Source organism: Styela clava, chromosome 1, assembly GCF_964204865.1.
Source record: "Styela clava chromosome 1, kaStyClav1.hap1.2, whole genome shotgun sequence".
In the NCBI taxonomy this organism is placed as follows: Eukaryota; Metazoa; Chordata; class Ascidiacea; order Stolidobranchia; family Styelidae; genus Styela; species Styela clava.
The window spans coordinates 27,165,953-27,186,574 of record NC_135250.1 but is presented as its reverse complement, the minus strand read 5'-3'; the positions used below and the strand labels follow the sequence as shown (position 1 = coordinate 27,186,574).

The window sequence follows — 20,622 nt, the reverse complement described above, 5'->3', positions numbered from 1 at the left end:
ATCAACCAGGTCAAAGTCCCTTTCCGATAAAACGAGGCTCCATAGCTCTCGCTATATATAACTATTACGAGCGTTATGTAATTCAGAATACTGAGCAACAAAAAATCAGAACAAAGCTGGGTGTTAAACAAATTGGAATCTATTTCATTAAATTTTCTACGCTCTAATTTTCAATATGCACTTTCTTGATGTTGTACTTTAATTTTTAGCTTTGCGCAAATATGGATAACAGCAGTCAACGAAGAATAAACGCTTATAGGTTTAGTTATGTTTGGAATCGACCCACTCCGCCATAAAACACTCACAATCGCATAAATAAACCATCTCTCTGTGTCAAAATATGAAGCATTTTAATTTCATACATTGCGTGTATTTTGTAAAATCAAAAATTTATACGAAATAAACTATGTTACGATTTATATATATATATCATTTTCTAATTTGGCGATCAATGACTTCCCCTTTCGTTCGGTAGAAAATAATATATCGCTTCACTTGGTTTACATCGAGGTGGAGAACCCACGAAATTAAGGTTAGTTCTTCTGGTTGGGTTTACCTCGCTCTATAAATGAAACGTTCATTGCGTTTTTATCACGCGATGGCAATGTATTTACTTTGCCCCTTATGAAGCAGTCAAAGTCCTGATCGAGGCAATAAAGATATACATATGTGAGATAAATAAAGGTCGCGGTAATAAATTATTACTCAAATTTTACATTAAATACATTAAATTTAAAAGTAGTTAGAAAAAGTTGTAAATTCATCTGAAATCTATCATCCCACGTATCTTAATGACGATAAACCATATTATTAGGTTCTATCCCGACGTGTTCGAAAGTCTGATAAAAATTACTTACTCCTAAAGTGCTTACACTTCGTCCGCCTCTCAAAAACTATCTAAATAAAATGCTTCCCGTTACAAACATTAACCTATGTATACTCTGAGTTTTTCACTGGTTGTTTACAACTTTTCCATGTGTGTTCTTTCTACTTTTATATATATCAGCACCTTGGCTCTTGCTACTAGATACCCAGTTTTGGTTTCTCATGGATTCCCTTCCCCATAAAAACTGCCCAATTATCATTTTCTTGTAATTTATGTACGATTTATTTTTTCACCGGTTGGAAAAAATAAATATTACTTGTTGCAAATACTTTGCATTACAGTCTTCAGGACAAGTAACATCACCAGCGCTATCGCGAAACTGAAGCATCTATAGAACTTCTATATTTCTAAAACAATATATAACAATCAACACAGTGCCGAGTATAGGCAATATCCAGACAAGACATTAGTTATCTGTATTCCAAGCAATGCTGAAACGGTTTCTTACGAGGTTCCGAAATGATGCATGTTTTCATAAGTCGCATTGATGACTAAACTTCCTATTGTTCATCACAAGCGTGTTATTACGCTTTCCTGTGTTGTATTGTTTGAATAAATTGTATAAATTGGTTGGTTAAATAAATTCCGAGCAAAGCCCTGTAAAAGCCGTATTTTTGCTTTCGTCGTGAAATAAAAATTTCGAATTGAATTAAATCTACATAATGGAACATAAGGTTCATGCATTGGACTCTACCTTTGTGTAGCGTTTATACACCTTCACTCTTAGAAAAGCTCCGTACGAGCTGCAATTATACTCAGGGGCGTATACATGGGGGATTGGTTTTGTGGGTCGACTCCCCCGCCCCTCCCTATTAAAATGTAAAAAAAATCATCTTTTTGTATCATACATAGCAGTTGTTCGTAGCTTGAAACGCTTTTTAGACCCCAAGACTCATGAAAACACACTTTTTCCGGTTTTCGGCCGGACCTGCTAGCTGTTTCGATAAAAATTTCAGAACCCCCTCCTTGAAAATTTCTGGCCACGCCCATGATTATACTGCAATTATACTATAGCAAGATATAGATTTGAGTCGAACTATGGATTCAGTTTCTCATCTATGGTGTAATTAGTTGATTACGTACTGGATTCGATTTACATATTTATCCCGGGGGAGAGGAAAGCCTATAAAACGGCTTAATTATATGGCGAACCCCGTCCTCTCGTCCGGTTACCAGTTCATGTCGGTTATTCGTTATCGGAGGCATGAACTTGATTGTACTGCCGGGACATGTAAGTTTCTGAAATTCAGACTTTGCTGGAGACTCGAAAAAAACTTGACTTGGCGTTTAGTCTCTTGTACCCAACACTTTTCCACATGCAAATGGCGAATTGTAAGCTACTAAGCGTTAGAAACAGGCTTGCGACCACTACCGCAGAATACCCGGCTCGGTGGTATGGCGCGTTATAGGTTCGAAATACACTCGCACTTCTGATTACTCTGCCCGGGTTCGTAAGTTCGAATTTCACGGGGGGATAATTATGTGTGAATCCATGCCATATGAATGCTACAAATAACTAATCATCTACCCGGCATGGATTGGTAATCGGACACAAGGCCGTCAAATTGATATAGATCTTATCGGTAAATACGAAAATTCTATCTTATCCTATCTTCGAGGGGGTGATTGGAATGCCTCTTTAACGTCGAAGGGCAGTCGTCGGTCAGACGAGGCTTTTTCTCACATTTATGACCATGCATTTGGAATAAATAACATGTTGACAAAAAGTAATGTAAATATTTGGACACGGAGGTTGTGAATCGGTACCGTTACGACCTGAGAGCATCCGAGTTTGCTGAAAAGATCGGCATATTAGCCATACCAAATCATCAAGCGAGACACAAGAAAAAAGTGTTCTATTTAATTTGTTCTCATAGGACGGAGAGTAATCTTAAAATTGAAACAAACGTAATGGACTCTTAGCGACATCTAGTGCAATGAAAACCGATATCGATTGAGGACAAAAGAGATTTTCAACAACAGGAATTTATCAAAATCTCCTAAATAACAGACCTGAACTTGGTAAGTGGGCGAGAGGCCATGGTTCGCGCTATAAACAAGCCATATTACCTAACCTCGGTCGGTGACGGCTTCCCATCACCAAGTCCTTAGATATGCAACAAATAACTGGTCAACTAATCCCATGCCCTGCATAAACTGGCAACTGTACGAGAAGCGTGGCTCGCCATATAATTAAGCCGTTTTTTCTTTATTATCTCTCCTCTCTCCCGGGATAAATATGAATGATCACATTTTCCTCATTCGATCTCGAAAACAGATTGAAGTCGTTTTATTTCCCGTTCATTGTGCACTGTGACACCGTCCAAGTGATCAAATAACTTTATCTGGAGGTTCAAGTACTCTCAGTATAATCTCAATCAATCATCATTTCCCAAGATTGGAAGGATGAAGTATAAATGTAGAAAACATAACGCGGTAATGCAAGAAATTAAAGTTTTTCAATTTATTTATTACGGCTATTATAATATAATATATGCGATAGGTAATAGTGCATAATTGAAGATGAAAAATATCAGAAGCCTTAATTAAGTTTATGAAGAAATAACACAAATGCATAAATGTACAGGTTAACAAATACATTTCACGAGTATTATCTGAAAATTAGACTGGTCGCTATACCATGGCAAGTAACCATAGCGAAAACAATCCCGAAGAATCACTCTGTAATAGCAAGAGTAGTTACAATACTATTACAAAGATGTAATTAATCTTAATAGTTCAATGATGAAAACAACATGGAATAGTGCAAAGCTATCATACATATACAATTAAATAAGCTGGGTACGCGCTCGCATCTTTGAAGATCACAAATATGGAGGGAGAATAGTTGTTATTCACAACACTATCGTAAAGTTCGGTTTTATTTCCGAGTCTGGGATTTGGAGGTGGGGCTTTGTATTCTGGTTTTCCTTGACAATATTCCCCAGTTATAACATCAGCTAGAATCATGAAACGGTGTCCGTCACTATTTTCTTTTGTATACAAATGCGCCAATGCAGATTCTCGCGCAAAATATGCTCCTTTTCCAAAAGAAGTTGCTGAAAACAAAAAGTTTGGCAACTTTAAAAAAGACCAACACGAGAAGTAACCACGTATTTTAACCTGAAATCTGTATGTTTTAAACCCTACTTGAGGTTTTGTTCGCTCTCCTGATCGTGATATTATAATCAGTTTTTATTCATTTGTTTTTATCAATTATCTCATCGTCTGATATGCTGATTATGGAGTTAATAAACTTATACTTATACAATCAGCAAGATCGTAAATTTTTAGAGCTTTCTCTAAAGCGGACCTTGATGTTATTGAGATGATTGTTCTTGTTGTTGCTTTTCTTTGCAATTACGAAACAATCAATTTCAAATTCCCAATACTTGAAGATGCATGAACTTGCTAGAAGACTATTAATTTTATTTTTACCAAGTTTACTTTAGGCCGTATGGATATCTCACTGAAAAATTCGCTAATTTTTTCAATTGAAAGTGATGTATTGTTTGATCGCCTCCATATTGTTTGTCCGCCATCCTTTTCATTACTATGTGCTCTCAGGCTTCACCCTACCCTTTACGATGTTCTCTCATATGTTAAAATATTGTTTTACGTCAAACTCTTCAAAAACTACTTAAACTCACCGTTTTTGCCACAAAATCCTTTATCAAACCCTTGGTGAATGATGTTTTCCCATTCAGTAGTTCCATGGAATAACTCCCTTTCAATCGGATAACTTGAACGCTTGAGTTTCTGATTTACTTCCTGCCTTTTCGCAATATATTGCTTGTATAATGAAGGGTTTTGTATCCTGTAAATCTAAAATGAATCGGGATGTCTAATTAAGACTCGGAATCAAGCTTCAAGGTATAAAAAATGAGAATTTGTTTATAATAATTTTCTTCTGAATACTATAATCTTTACCCAAGGTTTTGTTTGCCCGCTGGATTCAGTTTTTTCATAATCAGTTTTCATTTCATAATTTGATATTATCAATTATTTTATCGTCTGTTATGCTGATTATCGAGTCGAAATAAACTTATACCTTTTAAACAAAACTTAACTAATGCTAATAATAAATGGGAACTGTTACAAGAAATGTTGTTGCCTAATATTGACGTTCTCATAGAATAAGTAAAGTGGTCATGTATTATTGAAAATTATCTCTAAAATTGTTTAAAAATGTTTTCAAAAGCCAATCGACTAAGAAATGAGCAAATAGGAAAATCGTATTGTTATCTTCATTCCCGCCACAGCATTATATGTGTATGGACAGATTCTTCATAAAGAATCGGTACGCTAAGTCTAGTGCAGTGTTTCCCTAACTGGGATCGCGAACTGCTGGGGGTCTCTAATGGTTGCACAGGGGGTGCGCAACGATATGAAAAGAGTCTAAACATATAAATTTTAACGTATATCCACTGTCAGTTGTTGTAAAACGATTCTTGCTTTTGGCGTCTGTGAGGTATCCCCCCGCCACAGAGCTATATCGTCAGTAATAATTAATTGTATGAGTTATTGAGTTATCACCAGTCGAGAACTTGAGCGACTTTGCTAAGGTTATTTGTGCTCGTTAGCTTTGCTGCAAGGACAAGGCGTGCAGTTAATTGTGTGCGGCTATACTAGTCATCGGTATACCGGTATACAAAATTGAATCAGTCCTGTGTGTTTAATTGGTACCGATAGTTTGGATGTAGGGGTCAAATAATCCTATTGAATTGCCATTAGCCTACCAGTATTCAACGTTAGTCGTTAGATGTATTGGTTCATACTTTCATGAGTTTCATAGGATGGGGTTCCGTCAAAAATAAGATTCACAAACAGGGCCCGCAGGGGTCCGCGTCCCAAAAAGTTTGTGAAACTCTGCTCTAGTGTAGATACATAGCTGGTGTTATTTTGGTTAACCAACTATTAGGTATATATGCGCCAAAGCAAATATAACATCAAAAGAAATAAACTTCTACCCCAATTCTTGTAAACTTGATTCCACTTGATTTAAACTTCCTTAAAACAATTTTATATTCGGATGAGCTTGTCCTTAGATTCACTTTGTTGCATATTGAAGATCCCACAACCTTGTCCCAATGTTCAGGCAAATCTACAACAAAATAAAACAAAAACAAGTGTACCTGATTAGATTTGTTATAAATATCACTCTTCTCACTCAGCATTTACTATGATAAGGACTTCATTGGACATTACAAAAATGCATCTAAAATTCCATTCCATAATAGAAAAATTAATTTTTGTTACTCTTCATTTGAATGGTTGTTAGAATATTATTGAGTGCCTTCGCTTTCGTACAAATCCATGGTTGCTTGTGAGTGACAAAGCTACGGTGAATGTCAATTTTCTGAATTTTACTTTACATCCTCACCTGTATGTGATTTTGCTTGTTCTATAATTTTTCTTCTTATTCCAGTAGATTTCAGACCACTCGGATCTGCTTCAACCTTTTCAAAATCAATTAGATATTGATCTTGATTTGTTTTGACCAATGTTGAAGAAGTAGCAATGCTACTCGCATGAGAGTATTTTCTTTTTGTGATCCATTCCTTGAAATAAAAATATAATAAAAGTTACAGAGTAAAGAATAGCATTTTCATATTTATATTTGACTTGAGCCGCACACTCTGGTGTAATTAGTTGTGCGCTCCCAAAATATGACTGTGTATCAGCGGTAAAAGTGAAATATAGCACAACAAAAATCACCGCTATAGCGTTCTATGCCTTTTTACCGAGAAAACCTGTTCAAGAATTGATCAAAAACTGCATGAAATGATGCATGACATTTGACGCATTGAGACAATATGAACTGAGGTCCTATTACTGTTTAAATTAGGAATTTTAACCTTAGTATGGAACACCATGCTAAGCGTTACAAATACCCTAATTACACCTTTAATTACCCTACATGAGTTGGCTGGTTAAAATCCCACGGCAAGTGCGAGAAGATTGCCAGACTTCTATTCATCGTAGAGTGGATCACGTAATCGATGGTCGGTGCCACCTTTTCCATTATCAAGCTCATGCATGCAATAAATAAGTGCCCAAGTTATCTCATATTTGATATGGCCTGGTAACCAAACCAGGGGCCATGGTTTGCTACACAATAAAGCTATCTTAATGACATTCCTCTCCCCAGGGATAAATATGAAAATCCTATTCTATTTGAATCCTATTCTACGTATTCATCTTGAGTATGTTTAATTTGCTCACTTTGTAAGCTTTTTCAACTGAGTAATTAACATGTAGAGGTAGATCTGTCCACTGAGTTGTTTGGCTTAAGCGTGACGATAGTTTCTGCCACTTAACAAAAGTTGCACATGTCTCCGCAGCAACAAATTCTTGCAAAATACTCTTTATTGAATCATGAGCCTTGCTTACATCAGTCTTAAGTCCTTCAACAGTGATTTGATCTTGTCTGTGTGATAATCAAAAAAAAAGTTTTTGAAAATACACAGTGATAACTGTCATGAATTGTTTACGCAAGAAAAGCCTATGTGTAATACACTCATTTTGACGCGAATGTAACCAGTGTAAGCACCAGTTTAACATAAGCAGGTTCTGTGCTTCATGGCTAGATGATCATGAACAATATTTCTGAATAATCTGCAATGCAGTCTTTACTTTTATGTTTGCCACAAGTTAAAAAAGTCTGAGAATCACCGCCATAACTTCTAAATGCAAAATTATTCTTTCTAAATTAGGAAACAATCAGCTCACTTGTTATAAGAAGTTTGCGAGCTAGAGTAAGAAATGGTTATTTTTAAATCTTTCTCAATTTCATGAATTTTTTTTCGTTCCCATGTCGTAAGGCGACAAATTGTGTCATCTTTTATTTTTTCCGTTGCAACTTTGCTTCTGAGCATAGCATAAGCCTATCATGCATAACAATCTTAATTAAAAAGCCTTCATTGACGATTGAAGAAGTCACTGCATTTTAATTTTCAAAATCGGTTAAAATCTCATTAAAATATGATCGGTACATATAGAATTACAGAGATTAATAGTTTGGTACACTTTGATAATTCAGCAATATTGTTACTGAAACAATACCACGGCATCATAAAACTAAACTTTGATAAGATAGGATTCTATTTTATAAGTTAGAAGGAAGCCAATTGCTTAATTATGTATAAAAATCCAGTGCAATACACTATTTCATTGGATACCGGTATCATTTTTTATCCCAGCCAAAAAATTCATTAGAAAAATGAACCACATTCATGGACTGGATGATGGTAGAGGTCTTATCTAAACAGCCGTTATGTGAACATCTCTACCATTAAGATAAGAACCATGAATATCTCACTCTGATCACATATATCTCTATACAGTAGGATTCAACTAGATTGTTTTTATTTACCTTTCTATTGTTTTCTTTTGAATTGGAATAAGTATAGACATCAAAAGTTGATTTCAATGGAACAGGTAGCAACCAATTTGGAATTCCAAGTTCTGAAAAACAAAGGACTAAAATATATAATGCAATTCATTTTTCCTCGGGAAATTTATTCATTTTCAAATTGAAAATTTTGTGACCCAAAACATACTTCGAGGTGAGTAAACATGTACCACTTCTCTTTGGCCAAACCATTCATCTTATATTCTGTACGTTTTAAACCTTACCTCATGCTTTTGTTTGCTTTCCTTATTTCATAATCAGATTTTATTTATTTGTTTTTATCAATTATTTTATCGCCTGTTCCGCTGATTATTGAGTCAAAATAAAAATATTCTATTCTATTATTCCCTATCTAAATAGCATTAGAGTACATGATATGTCACATTAAAATACAAAACGAGCATGAGCCCTTTCGATATGACATTCTTCCAACATATACAACTGTTTACAAAATAGACAGACACTTTCCATATAGCCCAACCAGGCTATTAAAAGATTTCTAAAAGTCATCACAAGGAATTTAACTACTTTAATTACTTTTTATACAATGATAAATAATAAATATATCACCTTGTATATTAGAGAATACTTTACTCGTTTTCATGAAAATCCCATCTTTTAAATTTTCTGTATCTCGTTTGCAAGTTGTAACAAGGTTGATGTAGGTCACTGAAGTTTGAGTGTACAGTTTTGAAAATGTTTCAATGGCAACTCTAATTGCCGATGCATCATCTACAGTACTTCCTGTATTTTAAAAATGTACATCAACAAATTTCACAAGCTTGTGATCTGAACTTATTTGGGTAATTACAAGTTTATTTGTATGAGTTTATTTCGATGGACTACTAGCTAACTAATCTCATACCCAACATGTACTGGTAACCAGATGAGAGGCCGTAGTATGCCATATGGTTAAGCCGTCCCACTGGCTTTCCTCTCACTTGGATAAATATGTAAATTCTATCCTATCCATGCATCTGAAACTAAATAACTGGCTAACTAATTCAGTTAGGAAATTTCGGTGCATAGAAAACTTCGCCGCAAGAGCATTTGCTGTAAAACAAGTATTTGTGATAAAAACAGTTAGGTTTATAGGTTAGGGCAGTGGTTCTCAAACTTCTTGGTATTGTGACGCCTTTCAAGAAAATATGTTCAAATTGCGACCCCCCCTGAAAAACACTTTTATACCTTTCAATTTCACCTCTTTTGCAATGAGTTTTATTCAAATTATGCCTGAAGAAAAAAATGCCGTGGAGTCAATATTGAATATCCGCCTGGGCCAAAGCGCAGATGAAGCGCTGAACGTTGCTCAACAACGCGCAATGTGTCCTTGTTCATGAAAGGATTAGAAATGGATGACATGCATGAAGCAAGCATATCCAGGTGTGTGTGATGTCATAATTGTAATAGTATCGAATGACCCGTGACATTAGTGGGCTTACATAGTTAAAGTTGATTGTTACAATTTTTAAATTTATTGTCTTCTCCAGTTCTCAAGTGCAATTCCAAGGAGAACCAGACTTTTCCACAGAATGAAGTTACAATTCTGCAAAAGAGGGAGAGTTGTGCGAAGCCCTGGGAAAATTGATACGACGCACTTGGGCGTCTCGACGCCCACTTTGAGAACCACGGGGTTAGGGTATGCTGTTAAAAAACGAATCTTTTTTAAAATAAAAGGTACTTCTAAAACCTAACTGTTTTCATCACAAATACTTGTTTTACAGCAGTATGCTCTTACGGCGAATATCCTTATGCGGCGAAATTTTCTGCAGTAAATTTTCCTAGAACCCTGACATGAACTGGTAACAAGTTGAGAGGCGGTGGTTTGCCATATGATCGAGTCGTCCTATTCGACTTTCCTCTCCCCTGGGATAAATATGTATATCCTATCCAATCGAAATTGTCTTTTATATGAATATAATCTCACTAGAATATTCGCTACTAAGTCCATGAACAGAAATAGATGAAAAGTTTTGATCTGATGTCAACTTTAACAATGACAACATTTTGTCTCGAACTTCTTCAGAATTCTTTTGTTCATATATTTGTATCCACTTTTTGCAGAGTAGCCCTGTTGATGACTCTGGTTTGCCTACTAAAATTGAACTTGAAAAATGTTAGTCATGTTGGCTTAACAGTGGTCTGATGGAGCCTAGAGAATGAAGAGTTGTACCTAACCATATTGATATAGTAAGGTCCAATCTAAAGTATTATAAGAGAGAAGAGGTTCATTCTTTTCTCTATCAAACTCACTAACAACAATCCTTCATTTCAGAAAATGTATGTATGCCACTGAGTAACTCACATCAACATGATGAGCTTTTTATATGAATCTATTGCATAAATTTCGAAAGCCAAATATAAATCCAGCCGCTAGCTGTGGTGCATGTCATCCAATTTTGCTCCTCTAACGTCTCAAAGAAAAAAGGAAAAAGAGTGGATTTGATAATTATCACAACATTTTAAGAATGGGTTCTTGAAAATCCAACACCACTGTGCACAATACAAAATAACTGGTTCCACAAAATCACTATATTTATTTTCAGCAAAGGTCAAAGACAAGGTTAAGGACAAACCCTTGAACTGGTAGCTCATTAGGTATAATCGCCTCTAATTAAAGTTCTTGCATAGATTAATAATGCGAAAAAAAACCTTCATCAAACCTGATGCGATAATGTCACTACGTTCATTTTCAGCATAGCCAAAGTAGACTGACACCATGATTGATCTTATCATTGTAGCAGAGCATTGCTTACTATTCAGATTTTCTTTGTATTCAGTCAGAATTTCAAACCCTGTGCTGAACACATCTTTGAATGCCTAGAAAAATATTTACGGTAGTATTAATATTTTAAGTTTAGACAGTTTACTACACACTTCCTTTTCTTACTAGTCCTGGAAAAATTATAACAGTATAGTTTGCGTTTAGAATAATAAAGAGATAGATAAGATAATTTACATCAAACTACGCCACAGTAGAAAATAATTCTAATACATGAGCAAAACCCAGTAAAAAATAGTAATATATCTGAATTAGGCATATGCAAATTCAGTCATTTTGTTTTTTAACAATTTCCTTCAAATATTTTTTACAGCATTTGCTTCACATTCGGTTGGTTACAACTATTTCAGCATCACTTCAAGTCGAGATCACAAAATTTGATTTTAAACAAATTTATAGGAAAATGGATCCGAAATAATTACGCCAATACTAAAATCAAATATAAACTCACTTATTCAAAACATTTTACTAATAGATACTCCAATCGATGATTTACCCAAATTCATTATGCAATGTGGATTTTGGCTGCATTTTTTCAGGCATTTTTGAACTTATGAAACAATTTTCATGCTGATTTATGAAAAAGATACCATCATGTTGGTTACCTTTACAACGGCGGTATTTTGGGGGAAAAGGACAATAACAATATTTCTCAAACATTGTCCAGAAAAGTTCTTAAACATTTCTTTCATCCAGTTCGCAACTGATGAAGCAGGATATCCATAACCTCCTGTTCCGATTGCAGGGAAGCATATAGAACTGTAAAAAAAAAAAACTCATGATGTAAAAGAAAAGTTGTAACTTATGAAATAAAAATAGTTTTCAATTAAATTAAATAATAGAAAGAATAACAATAATTTTGAAAGATATTAATAGTCATTAACTATTTACCAAATTTTTAACAAACCAGATGATGCATGAGGATACCTGTATCCAGAAGAATCTGCCTTTTGCAAGCATTTTGAAACAATGCTTTGAATAAGATTTTTGGCTGTTCTTGCATCGTAATATGTAATCAAAGCATGATAAATATTTTGATCGGCCCAACATCCTCCGCGTGTTTCAAGAACACTCCCAACAGAATATGGCTTAGTTGCTCCGTACTGCAATGTAACAAATAATATTAAAATTTAAATTTTTTTTCTTAGTTTGTACAAAATTTCTACCTATTAGCAGTTTCAGCAGTTGTCATCAGAGAGAATTTGAGATGTATTATTTTCCAAGTTTATCAAATTATAAGGAATACAACTAAGCCAACCTTATTTGTCAAACCACAAATACTTGCCCGATTACAAGCCAGGAACAAGTACGAATATATCTAACCTGAATTCAATATTTCAGATACATGGATATAATAGTTGTAGTCTTCTAGTTTATTAAACAAACTTTACTTTATCAATAGCAGATGATGATCATCTATAGTTTGTTAAAGATTTGGCAAATATTATTATATAGATTTTATCTCTTTTACTTCTTTTTAATGTAAATTCTTTTATAACTCAAATTGTACTTATTTATAGAGATGCACTTTAAAAATGTTGTTCAGATAAATAATAATTAGGAAAATTAAAAAAACAGTAGTACTTCAGCAAACATAGAGTCATGCAGGCTCATTCCCATTGATAGTGCCTTCGATATAGCGGATCCATTCATTTCAATAAGATATTCCGGAGCTGTGGTATTCACCCAAATCTCATTGCCCTGAAAATAATATTTTTTTTTCTTCCAATAAGCTATTCTTTTATTTAATAAATGTTTTTATACAAAAACAAATGTTATATTATTTTATATTTTACGTAAGATATATATTTAAACTTCATATATTTCAGTAGTTTGTATGTATGTCACTAAGTAAGCCATGTTAACATCACGCGCTTCACATTAATCTGCTGATTATCATGGCACCACAAAAACAAGTTTGCGAATCCTTGTGAATCCCGCTAAATAGAGCATATATTTCTTTCCATATCTAAGAGTATAAAAGTCTTGTGGTATTATATTATGCATTTTAACAAACCCTTTGATCTGTTATGTCTCCCTCCACTAAAGTTACTGTGCACCTCAGAAATCTTGGTGACGTTGCTCTGCATGATAAGTCTGTACTCTGAAAATATGGACATAAAGCAATTACATAGCATTAAATCAGTTACAGCTTGTATTGAACATAATACTGACACAGCCGTACAAATTGAATGGCATTCTGCAAAACTGCATAGACATATTAACTTAGTAATACAATGTTGATATCAATATCTGCAATGAATGATTATAAAGGGTTGTACCAGTAGGATTCAGGTAGTTAGTACGGACGGGTTCACCGGAACACGTTCTTGGAATATCGTGATAATTAGCCAAGATGATCTTATGTTTCCGACAATATTATATGTAATAATATATGAAAAAATACATTTTTCACCTACATTAGCTCTGTTGGCTTCCTTGTTAAATGAAGTCAAAATAACGCATTGGCACAGATTTTCTGTTTCTGAAATAAAAGCTCTTCCTTCTTTTTCATTGAAATATTCCCAAACTTTGTACTCAGAAAAAGTCTCCTTTGTTTCAATGGCAGTTTTCAGTGCCTGTCTAATGTTCTCAATTGCTGTAAAATCAAAGTAATAATACAAAGTAATTGGTATAATAAAAAAATTGATAGATGTAAATAAATTCAAAACTATTTGTAATTTTGAACGCAACGGTATTGGCCCATCTTGCCAAGCTTTAGGAATATGCTTTCCATCCCACCTCTGATTACCCTGCATTGGTTTGCTGGTTTGAATCCCATGGGGGATAACTAAGTGCGGGAGGATTGCTGGACTACTTGTTGCCGTAGGGTGACTTATGCCATTGCTGGTCGATTATGACTTCATCCACTATCACGTCAAAAACAAACAAATAGCTCTATAACTATTTCTGTACTCAACATTGACTGGTAGGTGGATGGTAGGCTGTAGTATCCCATATATGATTAAGCCATCTTATTGACCTCCTCTCCACTGGGATAAATATGTACGGTAAATCCTATCTTATTGTATATTTTAATGTCAAATTAACATCCTTTAAAGCATTGACAACTACCAAGCAGAAGTTAAGTTTCAGTATCACAGCAATATTAGTATTAGTGAGCAGCAGGACTCTTCAATTAGATAAAATTGTTATGATGTAAGAAACAAAACTTCTGCAGTACAAACTTTGAAAAAAAAAATTACCATTTTCAACAGATTTGCTCAATCCTTTTATTAATATACCTCCACCATTATAATTGCTTACACAGCAGGAAATGCCAACATTATTTTTTAAATGGTAGGTTTTCTCCAAAATGAATTTTGCCTTCCCATATTTCATGGGATATAATCTAGAGATCGTCCTGTTTTTTTCAATGTATTTTTCAATTTTCTGCTGTACCTCAGCTACTTCATCTCTGAAGCCACACAACGTGATTCTTTTTAGGGTTTGCTGAAACAAATATATCTCTTGGTAATTGATTATAAAAACTTACACTCCTCAAGCTCAAGTTGAGTATTCATTTAAAGCAATTCACTCAGCATTATTTCTGTTAAACAAGAGCAATGCTCAAATATGTGGATATGGAAACCTTAAGGATTTAGTCGACTCCTGCGTTTGATGATAAGATTGGCGGACAAGTATTATGGAATTCTACATGGTGGTGCAATATGCATAAAACAAGTATAAAATTTGAGATAATAAATCTGGCCTATGGAAAACAAATTTGGAATAAAATACAAGTAATAGTCTTCTAGCATTTCAGGGTCTTTTAGTACTGAAAATTAGAAATCAATTGGCGAAGTGAGATATTTCACATAAAAACCCCAACTTCAATTTTGCAAAATGCTACATATATTTGTGTTTGATGAATTAATTTTGCCATTTCAGTAATGCGATACTCCTGAAAACAGGCTAATCAGCTAATAGAAATACTTGGTGAATTGGTTTAAAATCTCATTCGACATTTCTTGGTATTAAAACACATTTGTATATGACAAGGAGCGCATAAACACACAAAAAAAGAAAAACATGTAATGAATCCCACATCTGTGACCATGACACACAAACCCATTTACACATACCGGTACACCCAGAATTGAGGTAAATTACCTCCTCTGTTAGTTCCGAATTCTTTAATTTCAGAGCCTTCTTGAAGTCTAGCCAAGCACTTGATGTGACAATTGACCAATCTTCTACTGTAACTCTCGATAATATCAAAAGACGTCTTACAATGTTTTCAGCACTTTGACAATCTACAAGTGTCCTTGCTATGACAAAAACTTCACCCTCATGTGTTTGTAGAGTTGCTGTTAAAATTGGAATGATAAGATGGGTATTAGTATTCGCATATTTATTCTGTATTAGTATATAACATCAGCTACTGTTGAGCACAACAATTGCTAGATTTTATTTTATTCTTTTGTTCAATAGTTTCATGCAGAACAAAACTAAATATCTGAATCTGAGAAGTAAAAAGTTATAAGATTACTAAACTATATGCCAGAAGCAACCACAACCAGTTACGCACACAAGAGGTTACTTAATGAATCAGAATTTACTCCTAGACAGGCAGGCCAATTGAAATTGGGAATCCTACAGATGTGATCTATTAAAATCATGCATTGACCACCCAATTTATTACAACTGAGCAGAAGTAGTTGTCAAGGAAATTTAAGATTTTTTTACCTATAACACCACTAGGCATTGAACTAATCCTCTTTGTACGGTAATTAACACAACCGATAGTTGATTATCACTTTTTTGCCATGCACTTCCCAAACTACATATTTGAATAGTGTTCTATTACAAATAAGTTTGTGAAAAAAAATTTACCACAGTGCCCTTAGTAGGGTATAAATATTACCTTTTATATCAGCCTGTTTGTAGTTTTCTTGAATACCAGAAATAACATTTGAACAGTCTTGTATAGATTGTATCAAGAAGAATCTCAACTGGATGTATAGAAGTTCTAGCCGTACTTTCTCCATCATCTAAACATAATAAAACTTTACTAGATTATGTTCGGAAATTCGTTGTGCAAATGCATGGTATCACTTAACACAGCAGTTGGCACATTTCAATACGTTTTAGGAACAGGCTTGCCATCGCACCTCTGATTACCCCGTGAGGGTTAGGAGGTTCAAATCTTGTGCGGGATAATTATGTGCAAAAGGATTGGTGGAATTCTAATCATTATAGGGGGGCTCACATAACCGCTGCTCAGTTACAGCTTTCTGTACCATTAGGTTATGCATATGTAGGCTTACCATACGTCCCGGTTTAGCCGGGACAGTCCCGGTTTTGACGAGCTATCCCGGCGTCCCGGCCGGTTGACTCAAATGTCCCGGTTTGTCAGCACGACTGTCGTGGGTAAAAAATTCATATTCATTATTATTACTATTTTTTTTCAATGGTGGCAGTCCATTTACCACTATTTGCGACACACTTCGCTAGTTCAGAGAGAGAGAAATTGCTCTATTGTTATGTCACAATCGGTATATGTTTTACTATCACACTGCTATTCACGGCCAAAGTTTTGACTACACCTCTAAATTAATTTTTCTTTAGCCTAAATTTGCGTTAACTTGTAAATATACACAGTTAGAATTTCTGATGTCCGCTGTCTGATAAGCGGATTCGCTGATTTTGCACGCTTGGCCAGAAATAAATGAGAGTCGGTGATTTTTAATTGCATTGTTCCGCTGTTCTCCTCTGAACCTAATGACGATTTACTTTAAACCAGTTTCGTATCAGTAACCTTCGATGCATCAAACAGAAAAAATTTAAAGCTTGTTCCAGTTGTGGTTCGTTATTTTTTACCTGATGTTGGTGTGAAGATAAAACTATTAGAATTCAAATCTTTACCCAGGGAAACCGCCAAAACTTTTACTGAATACTTGCTCTCTGTTCTCGGAAAAGTTGTTGGATTCTGGGCGGATAACTGCAGCACCAACTTTGGAGGCGTAAAAGACGAAAAACAAATAATGCTTTTTTTTCAAACTAAAAGAAATATAACCGGTATAGATTGTGCGGCTCATGTAGTTCAACACTGCACTGCGATGCCCTTTCCAACATGCAGTAGATACTTTGCCTGTTTGTGTTGTTGTCAGAATGTATGATTATTTTTACATTCACACTGTCCGAGTAACAGAGCAGAAACCATTCTGCGATTTTGTTGATATTGAATATCAACGGCTATTACAGCATGGCAACACTCGGTTTCTCCTTTGCTGCAAAGGACTCCACTGCTTTGCAAAGGATTACGGAAATGTTTGAAAGCTTGATAAGTTATTCAAATTCTCAAGAAGGATGTCCTACTCTTATGCTTAAATGTTCCAACGTACGAACTTCACTTGAAATTTGTCTTTTGCCAGCTCACCTACTTCAGCAAATATATTTTAATTTTGGAAAAAGATAATAGTAATGCCTTAGATCAGGGGTCGGCAACCTACGGCCCCCGGGCCGGATCCGGCCCGTAGAGTATTATAATCCGGCTCGTGACGCTTCACTGAATTATAGTAACAAAACAGCCGTTTTGCCGATTATATTTTTTGAACTAAATCATATTATAACCTTACAAGTATATAATTCACAATTACTCGTTTAATTTAATTTAATTATAATTAGACAAATGGCAACAAAACGCAGAAAAGTTGATGCTAAGTGCAAATTCAATGGCGCTGCAAATATTCAAATGGAATTTTTTGAGATGCAATGAAGAAAAAAATCTATATTCTATTCGAGCTTTCTAAAAATATGTGCGGTCCGCCAATGACTCGCAACCCTTAATTTTGGCCCGCGATCGACAAAAGGTTGTCGATCCCTGCCGTAGATGTCAAAGGTGAAGCTAAATTTGAAAGAAAAAGGGTAAAGTCTGTTAATTCCGTCGCAATCGCTTGTACTTCTGAAATCCTTGGAACGCTCTAGCGAAATCGACGTAATGTTTGCGATTTTTACGAGAAATGTTTATCGTAGCTGCATGAGGAAGCCTACAATGATGTCAGGCCAAACATATGGACAAATTTGAAGGATGAAATAAACTGGACTGAAGTGATTGGTCTTCAAAATTGATAAATGATATAGGCTATATGTTTGGTTGGCTAGTCAGATTTTGAATAGCGATGCACTTTTCGACAAATACCGATGAAGAGATATTTATCTGAGCATGGTTCAAATGCAATTTGGCTTACTTTGCCGGTTGAAATTAAGTGGACAGAGATGTTTAACGTTTTTTCTAACAGAAATATTAACATTTCGAATTTGCAGAAACTCGTAGATTTTGTTTGCCGGAACATCGGCATCTGTTGAACGGATTTTCTCCATAGTTAAAATTTTTTGATCCGAAAGCAGGTTCAGAATGCCAGAAGAATATATAAAAGCACTCGTGACATGCAAATTTAATGGTGATGTCTCTTGTTATCAGTCTTATGAAAAAATCAAAAAATGAATTTTTGAGAAGGGTTTCATCTGCGGACAGTACTTTTGGTCTAAATAAATAATACTCGTACAAACTATTTTTTTGTGTTTTTCCTAATTCAATGATCAGTAGAGATTTACAGTCGTATATACCCTTAATGACATGGTAGACGTTTCAATATTACAAAGACTGGCAATCGACCGAATGTTTGCCAAATCGCACCGTCCCGTTTTTTTGTTTCAGATTTATGGTAAGCCTATGCATATGGAACAAATAACTGGTATCCACAACTATCCACAGACCCAACATGAACTAGAACAAGGGTTCCCAAAGTTGATTGACCGTGGGCCAAAATTTGAAGCAGAAGGATATTCGCGGGCCAGAAATGGGGAGAGGCAAAAAGGAGCGACGGCAAGACTGAGGTTCAAATTTTGAAAAATAGGCTGCAAGCTTGATTATGAATGCACCTAGCATCGCAGTTTGTTATGTAATGAAATTAATAATTATTATACTTAGATGATAGAATACCCTTGGAACAACAAACGTGACTTTCAACAATAGGGCCTCGTATAAAAGGCTACTCATGGCTTGTTTGGTTACAAAAAAACATCCCAATATACATGAATATAACAAAAAACGAAATGCCAACATAATTTAGTTGTGTATTTTTGTAGATACGTGTAATCAGGGTGGCTTGAAATCAGATGTTCAAAATGTAGCTCCAATTTCTTAAATTGTATTCGCAATAACGCATTCAAGTGATTATCTGTCAGTCCGGACCGAAGTTACGATTTGTTAGGGTTCATAATTGTTAATTGTTCATGTTGTTAAAAAGACTGATGCTGGTAAATTTACTTTTTATATCAGGAGAAATGACTTCCAAAACTAGCAGAAAACATTGGCCGGAAAATTCCCGTTCAATAAACTGCCAACAACTTCTTTTTAGCGATTTTGTGGGCTACAATTTAACTGGCCAATAACGTGGATTCACATATAATTAACATTTTTTGAACATGTTTGTTTGACTTTTGTATGAATTTAACCAATGGTTCTCAAACTTCTTGGTATTGTGACGCCCTTCAAAAAATATGTTCAAGTAGCGACTCCCCCTGAAAAACGCTTTAATAATACCTTTCAATTTCACCTCTTTTGCAATGAGTTTTATTTAAATTATGCGTGAAGAAAAAATGCTGTGGTGTCAATATTGAATATCCGCTTGAGCCAGAGCGCAGACCGAGGACATTACATGTCATTGCGCAGACGAAGCGCTGACCGATGCTCAAAAACGCTCAATGTGTCCTAGTTCACAATAGGATTAGAAAGGAATGACATATACGACGCAAGCAATATGCAGGTGTGTGTGATGTCATATTGGAACAGTATTGAATGACCCGTGACATTAGTGAGGTCACATAGTTACGATTGAACTTACAATTTTTAAATTGATTGTCTTCTCCAGTTCAAGTGTGATCACAACGAGAATTAGACTTTTTCTACGGAACGCAGTTGCAGTTCCGCAAAAGAGGAAAATTTTGCGACGCCGCTGAAAATTGAATCGATGCACTTGGGCGTCGCGACGCCCACTTTGAGAACCACGGAATTTGAAAATGAATTAAATTTCGAAATATTCCGTTCATGTGTCAAATGATCATGATTTGAAGAATGCTTCATCTCATATTGGCGTTTAAAGTTGTATTCCTTCAGAACTGGAATATTTTGTTGGCAAAGAAGACAAATCGCCGAAGGTTGATTCTTTTCAATAAAGTAATAAGAATGCTGCCATTCATCAAAAAACGTCTTGAGTTCACTGTTCAGTTTTCGTTAGTTTGTAATCTTTAAGCTTTCCTAATATAGGACCGATAAATAAAATTCTGCCGTATGTACCTAATACTGGTACGTATAATTAAGATACCAGTATAATTGAATTGTTACGAATACTGTGATAATGATGTGGTAACTATTGTCGATATCTAGACGCAAAAAGGTTGACACATAAAGGGTTAAACGTTTAGTTTTTATTTATGGTTAAAGTTTAACCGGTAAACTATTTCACTTAAGTTTGGCAGGCCATTTCAAATCGTTACCAATTATGGACCACAGGCCGCGGTTTGAGAACCCCT

The 20,622-nt window shown here is 35.0% G+C and overlaps 1 protein-coding gene across 2 annotated transcripts in view; it reads right to left on the bottom strand.

Moving 5' to 3' along the window:
• Positions 1 to 3,403: 3,403 nt before the first annotated feature.
• The window catches only part of LOC120335126 (uncharacterized), a 28,951-nt gene continuing 11,732 nt past the window's right edge, over positions 3,404 to 20,622 (bottom strand). The window contains exons 15-32 of one of the 2 annotated variants that reach the window (XM_078113111.1): positions 15,950 to 16,076; positions 15,196 to 15,392; positions 14,289 to 14,535; positions 13,503 to 13,681; positions 13,100 to 13,186; positions 12,667 to 12,783; positions 12,010 to 12,185; positions 11,688 to 11,841; positions 10,964 to 11,120; positions 10,228 to 10,395; positions 8,871 to 9,044; positions 8,262 to 8,353; positions 7,619 to 7,773; positions 7,112 to 7,316; positions 6,270 to 6,447; positions 5,857 to 5,990; positions 4,537 to 4,711; positions 3,404 to 3,945 (exon numbers count right to left, since the gene is read on the bottom strand). In XM_078113111.1, the coding sequence (XP_077969237.1) occupies positions 3,662 to 3,945; positions 4,537 to 4,711; positions 5,857 to 5,990; positions 6,270 to 6,447; positions 7,112 to 7,316; positions 7,619 to 7,773; positions 8,262 to 8,353; positions 8,871 to 9,044; positions 10,228 to 10,395; positions 10,964 to 11,120; positions 11,688 to 11,841; positions 12,010 to 12,185; positions 12,667 to 12,783; positions 13,100 to 13,186; positions 13,503 to 13,681; positions 14,289 to 14,535; positions 15,196 to 15,392; positions 15,950 to 16,076 (3,006 nt within the window). In that variant the 3' untranslated portion in view covers positions 3,404 to 3,661. Of the gene's footprint in view, positions 3,946 to 4,536; positions 4,712 to 5,856; positions 5,991 to 6,269; positions 6,448 to 7,111; positions 7,317 to 7,618; positions 7,774 to 8,261; positions 8,354 to 8,870; positions 9,045 to 10,227; positions 10,396 to 10,963; positions 11,121 to 11,687; positions 11,842 to 12,009; positions 12,186 to 12,666; positions 12,784 to 13,099; positions 13,187 to 13,502; positions 13,682 to 14,288; positions 14,536 to 15,195; positions 15,393 to 15,949; positions 16,077 to 20,622 lie in introns of those variants that run through there. The other variant, XM_078113117.1, reaches the window with a different exon arrangement.